Source organism: Strongylocentrotus purpuratus, unplaced genomic scaffold (assembly GCF_000002235.5).
Source record: "Strongylocentrotus purpuratus isolate Spur 01 unplaced genomic scaffold, Spur_5.0 spur5_scaffold_20, whole genome shotgun sequence".
Lineage (NCBI taxonomy): Eukaryota > Metazoa > Echinodermata > Echinoidea > Camarodonta > Strongylocentrotidae > Strongylocentrotus > Strongylocentrotus purpuratus.
In genome coordinates, this window is record NW_022145606.1 from 12,617,184 (window position 1) to 12,636,625 (window position 19,442).

Below are 19,442 nucleotides of genomic sequence, written 5' to 3' on the forward strand. Positions count from 1 at the left end.
GCAGACCGCGGGTTGAGAGATACATATAGGACGGATAACATAATGTGTGGGTGTGCGTGTGTGTGTGTGAGAGAGAGAGAGAGAGAGAGAGAGAGATGGAGGGGGGCAGCAACACTACCCAACACTACCCTTATTCCAGTGCTAAGAACTCTTTGTAAACAAAAACAACTTAACTACTCTAAAAGAAAGCAGACAAATCAAGGAAGCGAACTGATGAAAGTTTAAATTAAATATGACTAAATATAAGAAAATTATGTTTTTGTTGTTGTAAAGTAATCACTTTACGTTACGTATGGGCACTTCGAATTGGCTGAGGCGGTAATGTAAATGTGATGTAGTGCTGGACTACTTTCCCATCTGTTCTAACATATAACATTACTAAAATGTGAAAATGTATTACATAGGATGGTCTCTTCTTTTTAAAGGACTTTTACTATTATGTTATCTATAATAAATTTTGAGTAGTGACCCAAGGGAGAAAAAACAGAAATTAATGATATTTGTGTACACGAAAAATTGTAGAGTTATCCAAGTCCTGCGTCACATCCACTGGCCGAATTTCCAAATTGACATTCGCATAGGCTTAGTGATCTCACATTTCAAACATTCCTAACTTCCCTAGTATTGGTCTGATTCATTGCAAACTTTTGCTATTCTGTTTCTGTTATTTTTCTACTTTCTTACGAATCAACTTATTACAAGGGTTGGCTTGCCCTTTAATATAAATACATACGAAATTATCCCCCCCCCCCAAAAAAAAAAAAAATTGTTATAATATTATTCCAAATGGTGTAAAGAATGTATGCAGAAAAATTATTGTTTAAATATGAAGAAGATATTATTCATGTGTAAATGCGTGAATATTATGACCTTGTTTGCATACATTACCATAAATATGCAAATGAGTGATTTTTTTCTCAAAATAAAAATTACCATAGTGTTATATACACTTCACCGGCCGTAGAAAGACCTCAAATACCCCGGTCTCATTGGGATTAAAAGGGTATTTCTAGAGGATGTATCATTGAATCAATACATAATTATTATAATTGCATTCAAAACGAAGCGGATATCTTACTGAACACATAAATGCTTGCAAATTGTATTCACATCAATTTATATGGACGCTTTTCTTGTGATAAGAATAAATTGTTTATTTTATACTATTAGGATCAATTTTAGTCTCTGTTCAATTCACAACGAAGAAAGTCGAACGATAATTTACAGAACTTGAGAGAAAGGTAGACTAAATGCATCAGCATGGTATTAAGAGGTAGGAGGAAAGAATGAGAGAGAAACAGAATGGGGGAGAGACAGAGAGAGCGTGGGAGAGAGAGCGAAAATTCAATAGAGGAAAAGAGAGAGAGAGAGAGAGAGATGGGGAGGGGGGGGGGGCGTTTTTTAAAAACAAAAGTAGTGGTAATGATTGTAAATAAATCCCACAGAATCCCGAGAAAACTTACACTAAATGTCAAAGATAAATAAGTGGCATGCGCCAAACGTTTTTGGTAGGAAATGTATAGTGGCTGAGTAATGAGCTTTGAAAGATAAGGAAGGCTCGACACCAAGTGCTTAAGATGAGGAAATCCGGGTATATAGGCCTAACACCATGTGCTTAACACAGGTCCTTATGCGCAAATGAGAGTTGTGGTTTTTTGAAAAAGATAATTAACATCAAATTTTTGTGAGGTTACTTTTATTTTACTGGTTAAAACGATCAATCTACTGCAGAATGAATTATAGCCATTTTCTCTTGACATACGATACCCACACCCAGACCTCAAGATTAATGTACATGTAGCTTTACAACTTGAATAACACAACAATGCCGAGAAAAATACATTTTCAAGGAAAATCTTTATTGTACAGAATTATTCTCATATTCACTTGTACATAACACAACAACACAATAAGGGTTGTTGCAAAAGAGCATAAGTAATTTAGAATTACAAGTGATGGTCAAGAATGTGTAGGCCTACTAAAAATAATCTCTTTAACAAAAATAAATACTGTGTGTACGTAGTTCATCAAGGTGGCAAGAATGCAATGATTTACAACAAAACTGAGGAATTGATGAATAAATGTGATTTAAATTATATGTCCTTTACCACTGTTGCAATTGCAGTGATCTAGCATTTTAAGGAATTGCATTGTGTACAAGTCTTGCTGACCATCTACCGCAACAGGGGGGTGTTTCACAAAAATAATAATTCACACTTAAATCTAAGTTGGACTTGAACATTATTGAGAGCCATTGGTAGTATTAAAATTAAACATATTAAAAAACATCAATTGAAGTATTTTAGACTTTTCATATATTCCACATCAAGAACATGAAATTTCCTTGATAATAGAAATTATGAATGATTTGAATAGATATTTTATGCCTTTAAAAAAAACTTTTACAACATATTTTTTTAAGATGCTTACGGCTTTCCATAGTTCTAAAGTACAACTTAGAGTTAAATTCGACTTAGGATCTTTGTGAAACACCCCCCCCCCCACCCAGGGTGTAGATCAGAGAGGCAAACTATGGATGCCCCTCAAGATCTTGACCCCGTTTCATAAAACTACTTATCAATAACGAGAGGCAATGATTGTTTAATGAGATACTGAAATCATTACATTTGATTGGCTAAGAGCAGATTGGTCATAGATCTGTGGCAGATGTTATTGATAACAAGTTTGATGAAACAGGCCCCTGACCTACCTCTGATGAAATGTTGCTTCCTCTTTAGTGCACACATTTTCTAGACACATTGATTGACAGATTTCATCAAGCCAAGAAATTTCTTCTGTTTATTCCCTGTTTGTGCTTCCCTTCCCAAGAAAATGTGAATAGCGTCCTGTTGTGAGTAAAAAAAAAAGGGCATTAATTAACAGTTCATTAGCTCTGCAAAATATATACATGACCCATCATCATCATCATCATCATCACCATGATCACCATCAGCTTCTTGATCATCATCATCATCATCACCAGCACCATCATCATCACCACCACAACCACCACCATTACCAACACACCTCAACCACCACCACCACCACCACCACCACCATCATAAACATCTAACCAGTATAATAGCAGATGAAGTAGGGATGAGAGCCGACTGGAGGAGGATTGTAGTCATCAGAGCTGAAGGGATGGTAGGCAGTGAGATTGTAGGTATAACAGACTCTGTGCTTTCAGTAGTAACTGCTGCAGCTACAAGAATAATGTAACGCCCAAATGGTCATTTAACAAAAACATCCAGGTACTTGAAATCTTTTCAACTTGAAAAAAAGCTACATGGACAGGTTGCTATTTCACACATTGTTTACAGGCAACAAAATTAAATTTTCTCTTGTTCCAATTCTAAATATCGCTTCAGTCCTCATATCGATTAATTTGGGTACAAATATAAAAGTTGCATTTTTAAAGCAAACAAATCATTGAATTTTTTGTTGTGGTTGTGTTTTGTTGTAGGTAATTTTAATACCCCCCCCCCCCCACACACACACACATCGACTCTATTGCATATGATATGATTTCAGAAGAGTAGACCCTATAATCCATAACACATGTGGACAATAAAATATGAATAAATAAATAAATAAGTAAATAAATCCTCATCTTTCTCCTCGTCCTTCATGTTTTTCTTCTTCCTTTTTCTTCATCTCTTTCCCCTTCTTTTTATTCTCCTGTTTCTTTTCTCTTCTTGTGTTTCCTTCCTTATAAAAGAGCGGGGCGTCCATGTAAATTGACAACCTACAGTTGTTTTAACTCTCAGAAATTGTTCAGAAGGCCCGCTGTGGGTTGAAAGGCCGTCGGTTTTGTGGTCGACGATGTCGTGCAAGGCTATCGGTCATTTTGAAAACATAATTTGAAAAAAAATTAACTACATCATCACCACCCCGATCACCATCATCTTCTTGATCATCATCATCATCATCACCACCACCATCATCATCACCACCACCACCACCACCACCACCACCATCACCTCCACCACCATCACCACCATCACCATCACCACCACCACCACCATCATGAACATCTAACCAGTATAATAGCAGATGAAGTAGGGATGAGAGCCGACTGGAGGAGAGATGTAGTCATCAGAGCTGAAGGGATGGTAGGCAGTGAGATTGCAGGTAAAGCAGACTCTGTGCTTTCAGCGGTGACTGCTGCAGCTACAAGAAGAATGTAACGCCCAAATGGTGATTTAACAAAAACATCCAGATACTTGAAATCTTTCCAACTTGAAAAAAAAGCTACATGGACAGGTTGCTATTTGACACATTGTTTACAGGCAACGAAAACAAATTCTCTTCTTCCAATTCTAAATATCGCATCAGTCCTAATATCGATTAATTTGGGTACAAACATAAAAGTTGCATTTTTAAAGCAAAACATTCATTGATTTTTTTGTTGTGATTGTGTTTAGTTGTGGGTTGTTTTAATACCCACCCCCCCCCCACACACACACATACACATACACACACATCGACTCTATTGCATATGATATGATTTCAGAAGAGTAGACCCTATGATCCATCACACAAGTGGACAATAACATATGAATAAATAAATAAATAAGTAAATAAATCCTTATCCTTCTCCTCATCCTTCATGTTTTTCTTCTTCCTTCTTCTTCATCTCCTTCTCCTTCTTCCTACTTCTCTTTCTCCTTCTTTTTCTTCTCCTGCTTCTTTTCTTTTCTTGTGTTTCCTTCCTTATAAAAGAGCGGGGCGTCCATGTAAATTGACAACCTACAGTTTTTTGAACTCTCAATTGTTCAGAAGGCCTGCTGTGGGTTGAAAAGCCGTCGGTTTTGTGGTCGACGATGTCGTGCAGGGCTATCGGGCATTTTGGAAAAAAATAACTACACTATTTTAAAGAACTGCTGTGTATTATTTAGCCAGGACAAGTTGAAATATGTGCAATTAAAACAGAACTTTTAAAATTCCCTGTTCTCAATACATTGCAGAAAATTGCAATTTTATGTCAACCCATGAATGAATCTTCTATGATAAATTTCTATTTTTTACAGGTATGAACAGATGTATGAACGGCTTTCCATGTGTCTAGAATAAAATCGAAGATAGGTGAGCGAAGTTTTTTTTATTGCAGTGGTCCGGTTACATGAAATAGGTTACCTGCGCTGTAGTATGTCAGTTAAAGTTAAAGTATTTAAGAAACATCTCAAAACACATATATTTACATTGTAATTAACTGCTTTACAATTTCTATCATATATTTTGTTGAGTTTTAAATCATTGACTTTTGTGTTTTGTAAATTGGATAAAGCGCTATTAAAGAAACAATTTATTATTATTATAATCTCATAGAGAAATTTTAAAGTCCATATTCAAGCTACACATTTACATGAAGTTACGAGATTCGACTTTCAAGATTTGAAGATCCGCAGCAAGTAAGGTCTACGAGTATTAGAGAAACGACTGGAGAAATTGACAAATGTATGGCGCTTGTACAAGCTTACACAATTAGCAATATGATACATTTAATTAACAGTCCAAAGGTCGAGATTGAAGTATCGGTGGGCGTGGCTTGACGTTCGTAAAAATCAAGACAGTATGATTTGATGAAGACTTAGTCAATAAAGGACTGTTTGCAGTATGCTTTATTGACATGTATTATTGATATGTCTTGGGTCGTCTTCACGCTGCCTGCACACAAATTAGCTCGAGATATTTTGCTCAGCGTTCGCGCAGAGTGCTAGTCTTCTGGCTGGTAAAAACGAACCGGACAAATAGCGGGATATTATCTCGACCGATTATCCCGCTAATTGCAACTGCAGGCTAAATGAAGATGCAAATTAGCTTGATAACTTGCGATCGGGATAGTTAAAATAGCGGGTTATTTGGCAATCTCGAGCTGATGAAAACAGGCCTATTATATTATCAACACGTCTCTGGCCCTCAACAGGGCATGTGATAAACATGTATGATGCCATTACTATTATCGTCGCTGTTTTTACGAAGTGACGGTAGTGAAAAAAAAAATGCATTCACTTTGCGTTACGATTTTCCTCACTTCGTGAAAACAAGGACGTTATTATGTCCTTATCTGTTATAATATTATGCACATCGTGCCCAATCTTTGAATATAGATAACTATTATGTAAACTGATAAGTGCTATATGTATATATGTTATTGTTCCAAATACATTTTGTTGATTTCCGTTTGGTATCCGCGCTCTGATCAGGATTATGTTAATAAATTGATAACAGAATAATGTACGTTGTATTTTGTTCATGACAATGTACTTAATTCATGAAGCACGCAATTAAAATGGTTACCAACTGTTTATTAAATCTGACATTTAACATTAATATAATCAGAGAAGGCAGGGATTATATAAAAGCAACTTGATTGTGTTCAGTTCGGTTGTGAAATTCATCCTGAGGATTGAGTCTGAAACTCCGAAACATGTCCCATTAATTTAAATGCTATCTATGTTTTTCGATGTATTTATGTTGAGAGCTTTTCACCCTTTTGGTAAAGGCAAATATTGTGTCGATTGAAAGGGCTCTGTTTCTTAAAACTTGTCATGAATAACAAATGTTGAATTTCTATGACAAAGTTGCTCTCAGCGGATCAAAAGCCACGATTTCAGTAGCTTGTGATTTGAACTTGTTATTGGTAACAAGTTTTATGAAACAGGGCCTTGGTGCTTAAACCAATTGCGTCCATGGGACTAATTCGAGAGTGAAAAGGGGGGAATCAGGGTTGTATGCTCGTATATCATTTGTTGATCAGCTGGTGATCTTTTCTCAAGAGTTGGACTGTCCGGTTCAAGGAGTCAATAGGTTAACATTCCATGTATCTCAGTGAAGAAAAAAAATTCAAGTCTATAAATGTTGTTATAATCTCGCACCCGGTTATTTGAAATATGTATTTTTCTTTCCGATCAGGCCTATTCATTTTGTCGGCAAAAAAAGCGGGATTAATGGTTCGCTAAATAATACAATAAGACTACTTAACAATTCTGAAAAAAGGCCTTTAAAAGACATTGGATATATAGGGTGAAACAGTCTTAGTGTGAATGAAATAAATAGTTTCTCATGACATGCCTTTAAAATGTCACTGAATAATCTAATTTTATATCTGACATATTATGTACATAGCCTATCAACGACAAAACGTTGAGGTATAATCAAATCCTCAGATAGGTTGTGACTTTTGCAATCAATCCCCCCTCCCTTTACATCACTATTTTCACCCTAATGATTATAGTTTTTAAAAGTATGGTAAAGTTTAGTTATTCTTCATTTTTGTCTTTTTGTCTTTTGGTTTTGGTTTGGTTGTATTTTCATTTTTCATTTTTCATTCTTTGAGTCAACGAAAGTCTTTGAATTCGCCTTCATTATCAGCCAAAGTTCAATAAACTCTACGTACAAGTATGGCGAATAGACTACTATATACTCTAAATCCCATCGTACAACATAGGATCCGACTACGATCTGATTTTGGAAGACATTCTATTAGCATTTGACACAAACATTCAAACATATGAAAACTTAATGACCAAAGATCTCAACAGTCATCATGATGACGAAAAATGAAGATTTCAAGGGTTTTGAGCTGGATTTAAATACTTCGTTAGAAGAGGAATAGCTAAATTGGCTCAATATCGTAGTAGAATGCCCTGTATTCTTAGTAAATGTACCATGTAGGGACATGTTGAAAACAGCTATGTCAAGCTGAAATCATGTATTTTAATCACTGTATTTAAATAAATAGATCAGATTAATAAAGGATTTCCCCCTGTTACTTTATACCACTCTCTCTCTCTCTCTCTCTCTTGTCTATAGACATGCTTTTCGAGCGAAGAACTACTAGACATATACGGTATTGACCATGAAGCTGGAATTACCGAAGAACAGTTCAACGAACTTTCTCCGTCACTGGTGCAACAAATCTTGAGTGGAGCATGCGAAATTACAACCACTGAGCCATCGGAAATCTCCAAAGCAAAAAGTGAGTAAAAATATTGTGATTTAGTGTAAATGTTTAGATAGATATCACCAGCCTTGTTTTTCATAATAAATGTAATTAACTTCTTTCACTTTCTTGTTTGTTATCACTAATGCCTCCCATTTTGGGGGTTCATTGACTCAGAGGTAGTAATAATATTTTGATTTTGTGTAACTGATTAGTGATTTTGTTGATATATCACCAGCTATTTTTTTCTTAATGAATGTAATAAACTTATTTCAGTTTCTTTCTTATTGTGACTCCCGCCTTCCGTTTTGGGGTGCGTCATTGAAAGATCCCTCTCTTGTGCACTTTCGCTGAAGAATTGTTTCTCCAAACAAATGTCCAAAAACTCGACATGGACTTTGTTTCATAAAGCTTGTTATAATTATCAAGATAAAAAACCGTTTATAAACTATTAAAATTGTGGCGTTTTAGTATAATTATATTTGGGTGAGAGCAAATTTGTATGAAGATAAAAACACGTTTTTATGAAATAGGGCCCTGATCTCCTCTGTATGAAGACATACAAATTTAAGTTAATTTATGAATGAATAATTGCATTGTATTTATCTATTTACGGTGAAAACTCACGTAATTGATAATCAAAACTCAAAATCAAACTACTTAAATATATTTGATGGAATCCGTCGTTTGATAAATAGATAGAACTTATCATTGATGGTCACTTTGCCATCAATGGTAACTTCAATAAAATACTTGTTTTTGATTGGCTGTTGAGCAATGTTACCATGGAAGTTACCAATGATGGCAGATCGATATACCATTAATGATAATTTTATTCAGCAGGACCCTAATACATGTATTTGATAAACTTGATCTGTTGTTTGATAAATAAATATATTTTATTATTTTAATAATCGATTTTGTATTCTATTCTATTGTATCCTCTTAATCAGTGTGGGGATATGGCACTCTAGCAGTTTTCATCATCAGCCTGTTTGCGGTGCTCGGCGGGTTGTTCGTCCCGTGTATGTCAGAGGGTTTTTATGACAAGACCATATAAACAATGATAGCTTTAGCCGTGGCTACTCTGACTGGTGATGCTGTCTTACATCTTTTACCACAGGTAAGCAATGGGCAGTTTATCCCTAAAAGGGATTCATCACTCTTTCTTCTTTTTCTTTTTGTCTTCACTTGTGCCCTTTTGTATGCTGACTGGTGATGCTCTCTAATACATCTGTTACCTTAAGGCCCGGTCCCACTGCACTCACGGATGCAAAGAGGATGTAAAACGTAAACAAAATATTGCCATCCGTTGGAAAACGCTATGCATCCGTTGTGTACTCATTGCATACGTGTTTCATACGCTCTATCCATCGAGCATCCGTCCACTGTGATTTCATCCGCGCAAAAAGTTTTGAGCTGCACAAAACTTTTAGAACGGATGAACTTCCGCCGTGTACAATGTAAATCCGCGACAAATACGAGCAACAAACGTTCTATATATGTCCGTTATCATCCGTTAAACGTCCGCTGTATCCTCTCTGCATCCTCTGGGCATCCTCGCAACTCACATCCGCTGTAGCTGAAAACGGATAGAGGGAGGAAAGGGAAGGTACATGGAACGTCTATACATCGTTAGTAGCACGGAAATAGAAAGGATGTAAGCGTATGCATCTCGTATATAAAGTATTCAAAGCTGTCATCCACTTCCATCCGCATTCACCCGCTAGGCTTCCGATGAACATCCGTTTAACATCCCCGCTACATACTACCCACGTCCGTTATTTTCCGTTCTGTTTTTGCAAATTTTGTCCATTTCTGGAGCGGATGAAACCAGATGGAGCCACCCCCGAAATTTTGCTCGTCCGCTGTGTCCTTTATGCATACGTTTTGTGTCCATCGGCCAGTGGGACCGGGCCAAAAGGTAAGCAATGGGCAGTTTATCCCTAAAAGGGACTTCACCACTCTTTCTTGATGTACTTCAGCCCTTTTCTATGTTTACTGGGAATGCTGTCTTACCACCATCTTTGAACCAGAGGAAAGCAATGAATATTGAAATCTCGGAAGGGGATTCAACCATTCTTTGTTTTCTCGAGACTATTTAATACTGACTGATGATGCTATATTACACCTCTTACCATAGGTATTCGATGGTCATTGATATGTCGAGAAGGGAATCATACCATTCTTTTTTTTCTTGAGCCCTTTTGTATGCTGACTGGTAATGCTTTAAATGGAAGTGATTGTAAAAACACCAAGTTTTGTCATTATTTTAGCGTGTAAACAATTGATTTGTCCTGATATATGTTTCTTGAGATGTGACATATCAAAGCTAACATCTGAAAGTATTCATTAAAGGCCCTCATATAACCAGTCCATCTTTCGTTCATGAAATACGAAGGGGGGGGGGGGGGTGTCAAATTTACATGGGGTAGGCATATGAATAATTTAGTTGTTAACTTATTGTAATTTGTCTCATTATATGCATTATATTATATTACCTCTATCGCGCAGTGGAAATCGAATTTCCTGATATGGTCAATACATCATGTACTTATTCATACTTATAAACGTTTCTTTCTCAATCTCGTGCAGGCTGTGGGTCTCCACACCCACGACAGCAGCGATCACAGCGCTCATACGCCTACGAGCCCGGAGATGGCGTATATCTGGAAGTGTCTCGTTGTCGAGATGGCCATCTACGTCTTTTTCGTCTTCGAGCAGCTGACGAGTTTCACGAAGGTAGGACACAATTTTAAATCATGTGAATTCCAGAAGGCGCGATAGATCAGTTGGTAGAGCAGTGTTCTCGTAATTCGGCGACCTGGGTTCGAAACCAAGGCGCTAGTGCCCTTCGGTAAGGCATTAATCCTCATTACCAGGTCTCTCGGTGAGTTCCTATGGTTGCTTACTAACAATTTATGCTTTCTTAGCAGTCAGGTAAAATAACCACCACTACAAGAATCAATTGAACAGCCTTTCAATAGCTATATTATTTATAATGAAAGCATAAAAAAAACAATAGTTATAACTTGCTTTTTCGCTGTGAAAGCAAATTAAAAATAAAAAAACCTAATGTGTCTTCTTCTCCGAACAGATAACGAGTTTCATGAAAGTAGGCCGCCATTTTAAACTAAAATGATGCGTTCTGAACTGTCTTTCAAAAGTTCTAAATTGCTTGGTCGGAATAAGCAGAAACAAAAAAAAAAGAAAAATCAGAGAAATACATATGTGCGTTCTTCGTCTAGGAGCAAATTAAGAGCTTCATAAAGGAAGTAATATTACTAATAAGATCGATAACGCAGTTACTATATTCTATTGTGATATTTTCATTTTGTTTACTTGAACTATTTTAATAACTAATAAATCTACATTTGACGAACATTTATAACGCGAATTTGTTGACCAAAAAAAGAAAGGAAAACAAAAATATTATAAAGCATGACTGCTTTGTTCGATGGTATAATGAACGAAAACCGAAGACATTCAACCAGAAAATGAATATAAAACAGACTAATAACGAGTAAGAAACAGGCAACAAACAAATACAAACATAAAAAAAGCAGAGAACACCATGAACATTGAATTCTAGATTTATGAAGAAAATTATATTACGTAACAGTTAATTTGCGACCATATCGCGGTAATGTGCTTTATAGAAGGTTGAAAATCGCTGAGGAAAACCGTTATCGACCTTTGGTAGTTCTACATACATTTTGACGAAAATTGATAATACTGCCTTTATTGGTTTTGATCAAATACTAGAATGGCTGTAAGCCCCATTTATCAAAGCCTCTCCCTCTCCCTCTCTATTCTTTCGATACTTAAACATAATAATGTGATATTTCATCGTCATTATCTTCTATATTATCAAATGATTACATTTTTTTCTTCAAATAATTTGATTTACATTGGACAGTGTGGTCACTCCCATCACAGCCATACACAATCCGCGGATGTGGAGATGGCAGCTAAGGGCCAACGAGGGCGTGCTTTGTCGGGACAAGAATCATTTGCTACTGGCAAAAATGGAGTATCTCACTCAGAATCGAAGATGGAACTAGTAAGGTTCACTTTACCTCTTCTCTTTGCTTCTTGAATATATATACATGTTTGCCAGTGCATTAGTGAATATGCACCTCACGCATGATAAGTCAAAGTAGGATAATGACCGAGACTTGTCGAGTTCATTGTTCGTCTCATGGTGACTTAACCAAGTGCAGTGCATACTACTAATGCACAAGCTAAAGACATGTACTATTTTTTTCATAATATGAGTATAAAGTCGAAAAGTTGATGGTTATTAAAGCCCATTGTCCTACTTGTAGCTATACTTGCTCCCTCTTTATAGAAAACTTCCCAAATCGGTGCCTGTTGTTCCCCCATGATCCTCTTTTTCTTATGTTAGTTGAGAGCTTAGTTAATGAGATAGCCACCTGTCAGTGACCTCGCTGTGTGGTCTAATCCCTTCTGGCCCAGTAGTATTGACGGTCTTTAAGATCGTTAGAAATTATTCTAAACTTGTCTCATTAACGGAGGACATCTATTATCCTCCAAAATCGACCGTCTTCCGAATACTTCTGCAGTCACACCGAAAAAATACCCTGACTCCAGTCCGATTCTCAACCAAACTGACTGTCTATTTGCCATTCATTCTAATGACATGTGTACATCGGTATGTTGTCGGTCCCGAGAAGGGCCATGTTTCACAGAACTTGTCATCAGTGACAAATGACAGTTTTTGTTATAAGCTACTGAAATCCTTGCTTCTGATTGGTTATCAGCAGATTTGTCACTCAAATTTTGTCCTTTGTCATTGAAAAAAGGCTTTGTAAAACGGTTCCTGGTTTGCCTGAATTACCTTATCACAATCATGCTTCGGTCATACCGCCAAATCGACGACAAACCGACCGATTTTCAGGGGGGTGATTGTCCAGTGGGTAATTGTCCTGATACGGTATTTAGCAGCTCCACATAGTAACGGTGCAGTTTTTCGTAAGATACCAAAGTTTATCCTATCATTTTCTTCTCATTCATAGACAGCTAATGAGGCAAAGGCATTTGAAACTGAAACACCTCTCCCGACCGAATATACTGATTGCTGTGTAAGGGGTAAGTTTTGAATTGCGTCACGCAAAGCCTGAAGCCACTAATGATGGTGGTGGTGGTGGTGGTTGTAGTAGTAGTAGTAGTAGTAGTAGTAGGAGGAGTAGTAGGAGTAGTAGTGGTGGTAGTAGTAGTAGTAGTAGTAGTAGTAGTAGTAGTAATAGTAGTAGTAATAGCAGTACAGTATAATAATAATAATAATAATAATAATAATAATTATTATTAGTAGTAGTAGTAGTAGTAGTAGTAGTAGTAGGAGTAGTATTAATAGTACAGTCTAGTAGTAGTAGTACAATCAGTAGTAGTAGTAGTCGTAGTCGTAGTCGTAGTAGCAGTAGTTGTAGTAGCAGACGTAGTAGTAGTAGTAGTAGTAGTACATATAGCTCCGTTTAGTCTCATTTCACAACGCCCCCTATCGTCAGAGTCAGCAGCCATACATGTTAGCCTATGGAATTGTACCCCCCAAAAAATCGTTAAAAATTCATTTTTTGTTTAAAAGAAAAGCACATCCACCCCGACTTACGTTATCACTAGCTCTTTCATTGGAACCCTCATGTCCCATTAACTTTTGGAAGTTCACCCACCGTAATTTGATCAAAATAGGTTGCAAGCTCGTCATTGCCTATAATACACATGTGAAACAAGTCGAACTTTGGACTCAGTTTGCCAAGCGATTTTAAGATTATAAGTCAAGCACACGAAGGATAAGAAGCATGAATTATCATAGATCCCCCCTGCTTGGTTCATTATGTCCATTTCATCCAACCCCCACCGTAATTTGTCCATTTAGTAAAAGCAAAAATTTTGCCGAGGTAAGCAAAAACATAAATATTCATGAACGGTCAGGCAATACAGCCTTTTAGTACGTAACGTATAGTGAATGGGAATGGGCGATGATCCGTCCAGTAGGTAGAGTTCAGTGGTTTGCGCTGGCAATGTTCCTGAGAGCGAAAATGAGACAATCGGAGCAATATGATAGTAGTTGTAGTAGTAGTAGTAATATTAATAGAAGTAGTAGTTGTAGTAGTAGCAGCAGCAGCAGCAACAGCAGTAGTAGTAGTAGTAGTAGTAGTAGTAGTAGTAGTAGTAGTAGTTTATGAAAATCATGAAGGGACTCTTTAATACTAAACAAAAACTCCCAGGTTATCATTTGATCATATTTTAGTTCGAATGCATAATAAGTATTTGTATTGCTCATCTCTCCATAATCTTGGCCAAAATTATATTCACACTATGAAGCCTAAGATGCTATTTTAGTACTGATATTATTTGTATTTCGACTGTTCAATGACACTATTAGGTATTTTAAGTATCCTTTGTATAATAGAAGGGTACATTTGTCTTGTATCATTCATCTCTCCATACCTTTGGTTTCAATCGAATATTATTGAATTTCATTACTACGAGCCTACCATTATTTTTAGTCCTTGTCTATTTTTTTTTTTAAATTTCTTTGACTGTTTATGATTCTGTTTTCTTCTTCTTCTTTCAAGGTTGCAATCCGGTAGCGATGATGATACTCCTGGGCGACTCGTTGCATAACTTCGGTGACGGTCTAGCGATAGGGGCAGCATTCTCCCTGAGCATCGCTGCCGGACTCTCAACTAGTATAGCTGTCCTCTGCCACGAGATCCCGCACGAACTAGGTAACGAACCTCGTCTACCACCGATGATAGTGATGATGGTGGTGATGATGGTGGTGATGGTTACGGTGATGATGAAGATTATAATGATGATAAATAGTGCTAAAAATGGTTTCGATGATGATGGTTGTGGTGACGATGAAAATGATTGTGATGTGGTTGATGTTAGGGATGACGATAATAATAAAGACCTACCAATAACTGATCCTAAATACCATGCAAGTAAAATAGCTTTCGAAATTGATGTCCAGTTACATTTTTGCGTACAGTGAATTTAAAGCCCCACTGTACTACTTGTAGCTACTTGCTCCCTCTATATAGAAAACAATGCCTAAGCGGTGCCCGATGGTCCCCCACGATCCTCTTTTTTCATATGTTGAGAGCTGATTTGATGAGAAGCCACCTGTCACCGACCACGCTGGGTGGTCTAATCCCTCCTGGCCAAACTAGACGGACGGGCTTTAAATTAATTGTTCGACGCTATTCTAATTTGTTCTCTCTAGGTGATCTGGCCGTACTCATGAAGCAGGGCATGCGACTCCGAACGGCACTCCTTTTGAATATGATTTGCGCTTGTTCGGCATTCATCGGCTTGTGGATCGGGATCCCGCTGGGACAGACCGAGACCGCTCGGGAATGGATCTTCGCTGCTGTTGCTGGCATGTTCTTCTACGTTGGACTCGTTGACATGGTAAGCGGCAGCTGCACGATCTTCCCCGAAGTTTTCCGATAAACTTACCGAATCGTTCCGAAGATATGTTTTTAATTTCCGCAAATGTACCCGAGACTTTCTATAAACGATTTTATCCGAATTCGGATCTTCACGAATCTAGGCCAAGCTAGATACCTTAACAATATGTATATGAAATGTGTATGCCTTGTGGTAATCAATTTAGATAGCAATAGAGATAACAACTCAGGATCTAAAAAAACCCTATAATTTATGTTTTCATTTATTTCCTTTCTCATTAATAACGTCAGAAATTGTTCTCTCTTTACCCTGCAAAGTAGACATATAAGTATCATTTGATCAGAAATGTTTAGAAACATGAAGGGAATCTCATGTTAATGTATATCTTTTCCATACTTCTAAACTTACAGAGGCCACTCTGGTTCTAATGGGCCCAGTGATACGATTTTTAGATATTTTTGGGCAATTAGTTTTAATAGCTACGTACATAATGTTTGGCCTTCTACGTGTACATAATCAACATCTGTTTTGCAAAATGAACATATAGCATAACAAAATTATAATTAAGTTCCCTAGCGTGAAGGCTCCTGTTGCCTCTTCCAAAAGGCTTTCATAATTTAAACGGAAGTATAATCCTCGCTAATGTTATTATGAAAGGAAGTACAGTTCCAATCTGTTATAACGAGGTCCTTGAGACCATGGAAATTACCTAAATTGTTATATCAGGTTAAAAACAAATATATATATATATGTAGAGAGAGAGAGAGAGAGATTGGACCTGCATTAATCACCTTGTTATAACAGATACCTTGTTTCATCAGAGCGCCTTATATCGAGGTTCCACTGTATAAAAGAAGGTAATCATTTTCCTTATCCTTTTCAGCTTCCGATGTTACACCAATACGACGGGAAAAGCAACAAGGTCACCGTGGCTATTCTGCAGAATATTGGATTCTTGGCGGGAATTGGGATTATTCTGTTAATAGCGCTGTATGAGGACGCTATTACAGTATCTATATAGGGAAATGTGAGGGTGGAGAGATACAAATGGGACATATAACATAATGCAGAGGCGGCCCTCCCGGGGGGCAGGGGGGCACAGTGCCCCCCCACTTTTTCAAGCACCCGTAAAGTGCCCCTTTTTACATAGAAATAGTGCCCCTTTCACTTTGACAAGTGCCCCTATTAAAGTGCCCTTCCCTTTTTCAACTCTGAGAATTGCTCCTTTTACTTGGGCACGTACCTCTTTTCATTCGAGAAGTTCCCATTTTCCTTTGCAAGAAGTGTCCATTTTCCATCCTCATAAGTGCCCGTTTTAATTTCTAGTAAGTGCCCCTCGTTAGGTACGAGAAGTGCCTCTTTTCACTTTTGATAAGTGCCCCCTTCACCTCTGATAATTGTCCTATTTAATTCTGAGAGGTGCCTCTTTTACTTTGACAAGTGCCCCTTTCCCTTTGTAAGGAGTGCCCCTACCCCTTTTATTAACTAACCCCATTTTAACTCGGATAAGCGCATCTTATATTTCCACATGTGCCCTTTTCCCTTTTTAATAAGTACCCCTTTTTCTTATGATAAGTGACCCATTAAAAAGAGCCCCTTCCCTTCTCATAAGTGCTCCTTCTCTGGTAAATGACCTTTTTCAGGTACGAGAAATTACTCCTTTTCACTTCAGATAAGTGCCACGTTCACCTCCGATAAATCCCCTATTAAAATCTGATCGGTGCCCAACTTCTTTCAACTAATGCACATTTTCCTTCATTATAAGTGCCCCCTTTTCATTCACATAAGTGCCCCTTTTTATATCTGGTCATTGCCCCTTTTCAGGTGCGATAAGTGCCCCTTCTCACCTCTGATAATTTCCCTTTTAACAATGATACGTGCCATTTTCCTTTCTAATAAGGGACCTATATTCCCTTTTCATAAATGCCCCTTTTCACGTCTTATAATTGCCCCTATCAAAATTTGATGGGCCCCCTTTCCAACGACAAATGCCCATTTCCTATTCTCTTTACTGACTTTTTTCATCCCTGGTGAGTGCCTCTTTTTGAGGGTGTAAGAAGTTCCCCATTTTCACTAATTACTCTTTGTACTTTGGCACATGCTCCTTTTCATTCCTGATAAGTGTCCCCTTTTCCTCTCATCATTAAACGCGCCCTAGCTAATTTCAAGCGACTAAAAGCAATTTTCCCCAAAGATCGCTCGCTACACTCGCACGCATCTATAGATGATATACTTATCAAAGGTCATTTCAGTCTTCCGTCATGAGAATGTGCTTATAACCCCATTAGGATTGGGTTTTTTCCTCTTTCAAGTAGCTTGGCGAAGAAATTTCACATAATCACTAAAAATGGGCAAATTATACATGTCCGGATAGCGTAGACCAATATGAAGACACACATTCTGCTCTAAAGTCTTGTAAATATAAATGAAACGCGATAAGAAGCTTTTTCCAAGAACCTTAATTCTCAGAACTACAATTCCTGGCTTGAACATTTTGTTTGCGCAGTATAGGCCGATTATGACGTCCCTGGTTGGGCACGATCGCAATTCTAGGCCTCAAGCTCGCCTCTCGCACAGCGCGCGTGCGGTATTTTGCATAGCTATACATTATCCAGACTTTGCATGCTTTATATCCTGACCAGAAAGTGGAATAACAATCTCTAGAAATCATGTAATTACATATAATATTAAGCAAATGCATGTAATATAATACGAGAGGTGAATCGTGCAATTCGATTTGTCCAAATACCCTACCGTTCTGTGTAATTTGCTGAGATGTTTTGTATTTGTTCGGTCATCATGCCTTGGCGTGAAAGTGATTGCTGTTGATTATATACGGAGACCATGATGAGTGAATCGCGAGCGTCCTTTTGTATTTTTATGATGTCCTGCAGGCTGCAGTTCTATTTATGAATGGTGCATATTTGTAATTGATTTTCGCCAAATATAATCTCACATCTATTCATCTTTGTTTTATTATCCGTAAAATTTGCCAAAAAGCCCCACACATCCCGAAAAATTAGAAAATGTCTCGCCCAGTCATGACAGATCGATCGCCAGTTGAGCGGGGCCGGGGGGCGACTTTACGTTTTACACTGTAGTTCCGTCATTTTCACGATAAGTGAGTAAAACCGGGCTGCAGCAAAGACTACATGTACAACTGGGCGTTGTGGCGTGCGCCTGTAATCCAAGCTGCGTCACTATGGACATGCGGAAGATAGCTTTGCGCATGCGCCACTACTGCTATATTTTTCGGCACGCAGAGATTATTCTTCATTATTATTATTTTATATCATTCATTTATTTCCTGTATGTCATAACAATTGACATAATGTGAACATCAGATATATGGACTTACAATCAAGAGTCACATTTCACCCCACCACCTTCACTCTCACTCCCTTCAAATTTCCTTTCTTGTAATATATTTCCATACTTCTTTCTTTCTTTCTTTCCTTTTTTTTCTTAATTTTTATATATCACTCAAATAATTTGTTTATTTAATGTTATTTTGTACATATTGCTTTTTTAATGTACTTTCGATTTGCTTGTTTGAATATGTATTATTCAAATGCTGTTATGTAAATTATTATAATGTATTTGTAATGGACTCCGATACCCACAATGGGTTGTCGATAAGTAAATAAATAAACTTTCAAACTAAACTTTCAAACAGTAAATATGATCAGTTTACGGATAATATATAAAAGGAGCACAATAATCACACAGAGCTAAGACGAAATAATTACTTCCTTATTGTTGTTTTTGGGCTTGCATGGGAAGGGGGAGGGGAGTGGGGGTGGCAATAGCAGCCCATCTAACCAAAATATAAAGAATAATAAAGGGGAGATCGACCCCCACCCTAAATACGAAGCCGTTTTTTTTTTCTCTCCAGTTTTCTTGTGTGTGTGTGTGTGTGTAGATATCGACGCTGTATACCCAACTAGCTGCTCAAAAGAAAGAAGAAAAAAAATAAGATAAAAAATATACAAAAAAAAAAACCCTAGAAAATTACTATTCTGCATTTGGAGGGGTGCATGGTGGGGGCGGTGTG

General features: G+C 37.4%; 3 protein-coding genes across 3 annotated transcripts in view; all 3 read left to right on the forward strand.

The window, feature by feature from the left end:
- LOC105440987 (zinc transporter ZIP10-like) overlaps positions 1-153 on the forward strand; it is a 5,444-nt gene extending 5,291 nt beyond the window's left edge. Inside the window, exon 5 of the mRNA XM_030992770.1 lies at positions 1-153. This exon is cut by the window's left edge and continues 316 nt beyond it. The gene's annotated coding sequence lies outside the window, so the exon portion shown is untranslated.
- An 8,855-nt stretch (positions 154-9,008) lies between these two features.
- Positions 9,009-13,071, forward strand: LOC115918896 (zinc transporter ZIP4-like). Its single transcript, XM_030993664.1, has 4 exons — positions 9,009-9,071; positions 10,544-10,690; positions 11,868-12,011; positions 12,988-13,071. Exons 1-4 carry the CDS (start codon positions 9,012-9,014, stop codon positions 13,069-13,071), a joined length of 435 nt encoding a protein of 144 aa, XP_030849524.1. The 5' UTR covers positions 9,009-9,011.
- Positions 13,072-14,532: 1,461 nt separating this feature from the next.
- On the forward strand, positions 14,533-16,480 carry LOC115927228 (zinc transporter ZIP10-like). The gene is made up of 3 exons (XM_030992771.1): positions 14,533-14,700; positions 15,201-15,388; positions 16,272-16,480. Exons 1-3 carry the CDS (start codon positions 14,565-14,567, stop codon positions 16,407-16,409), a joined length of 462 nt encoding a protein of 153 aa, XP_030848631.1. The 5' UTR covers positions 14,533-14,564; the 3' UTR covers positions 16,410-16,480.
- Positions 16,481-19,442: the final 2,962 nt, after the last annotated feature.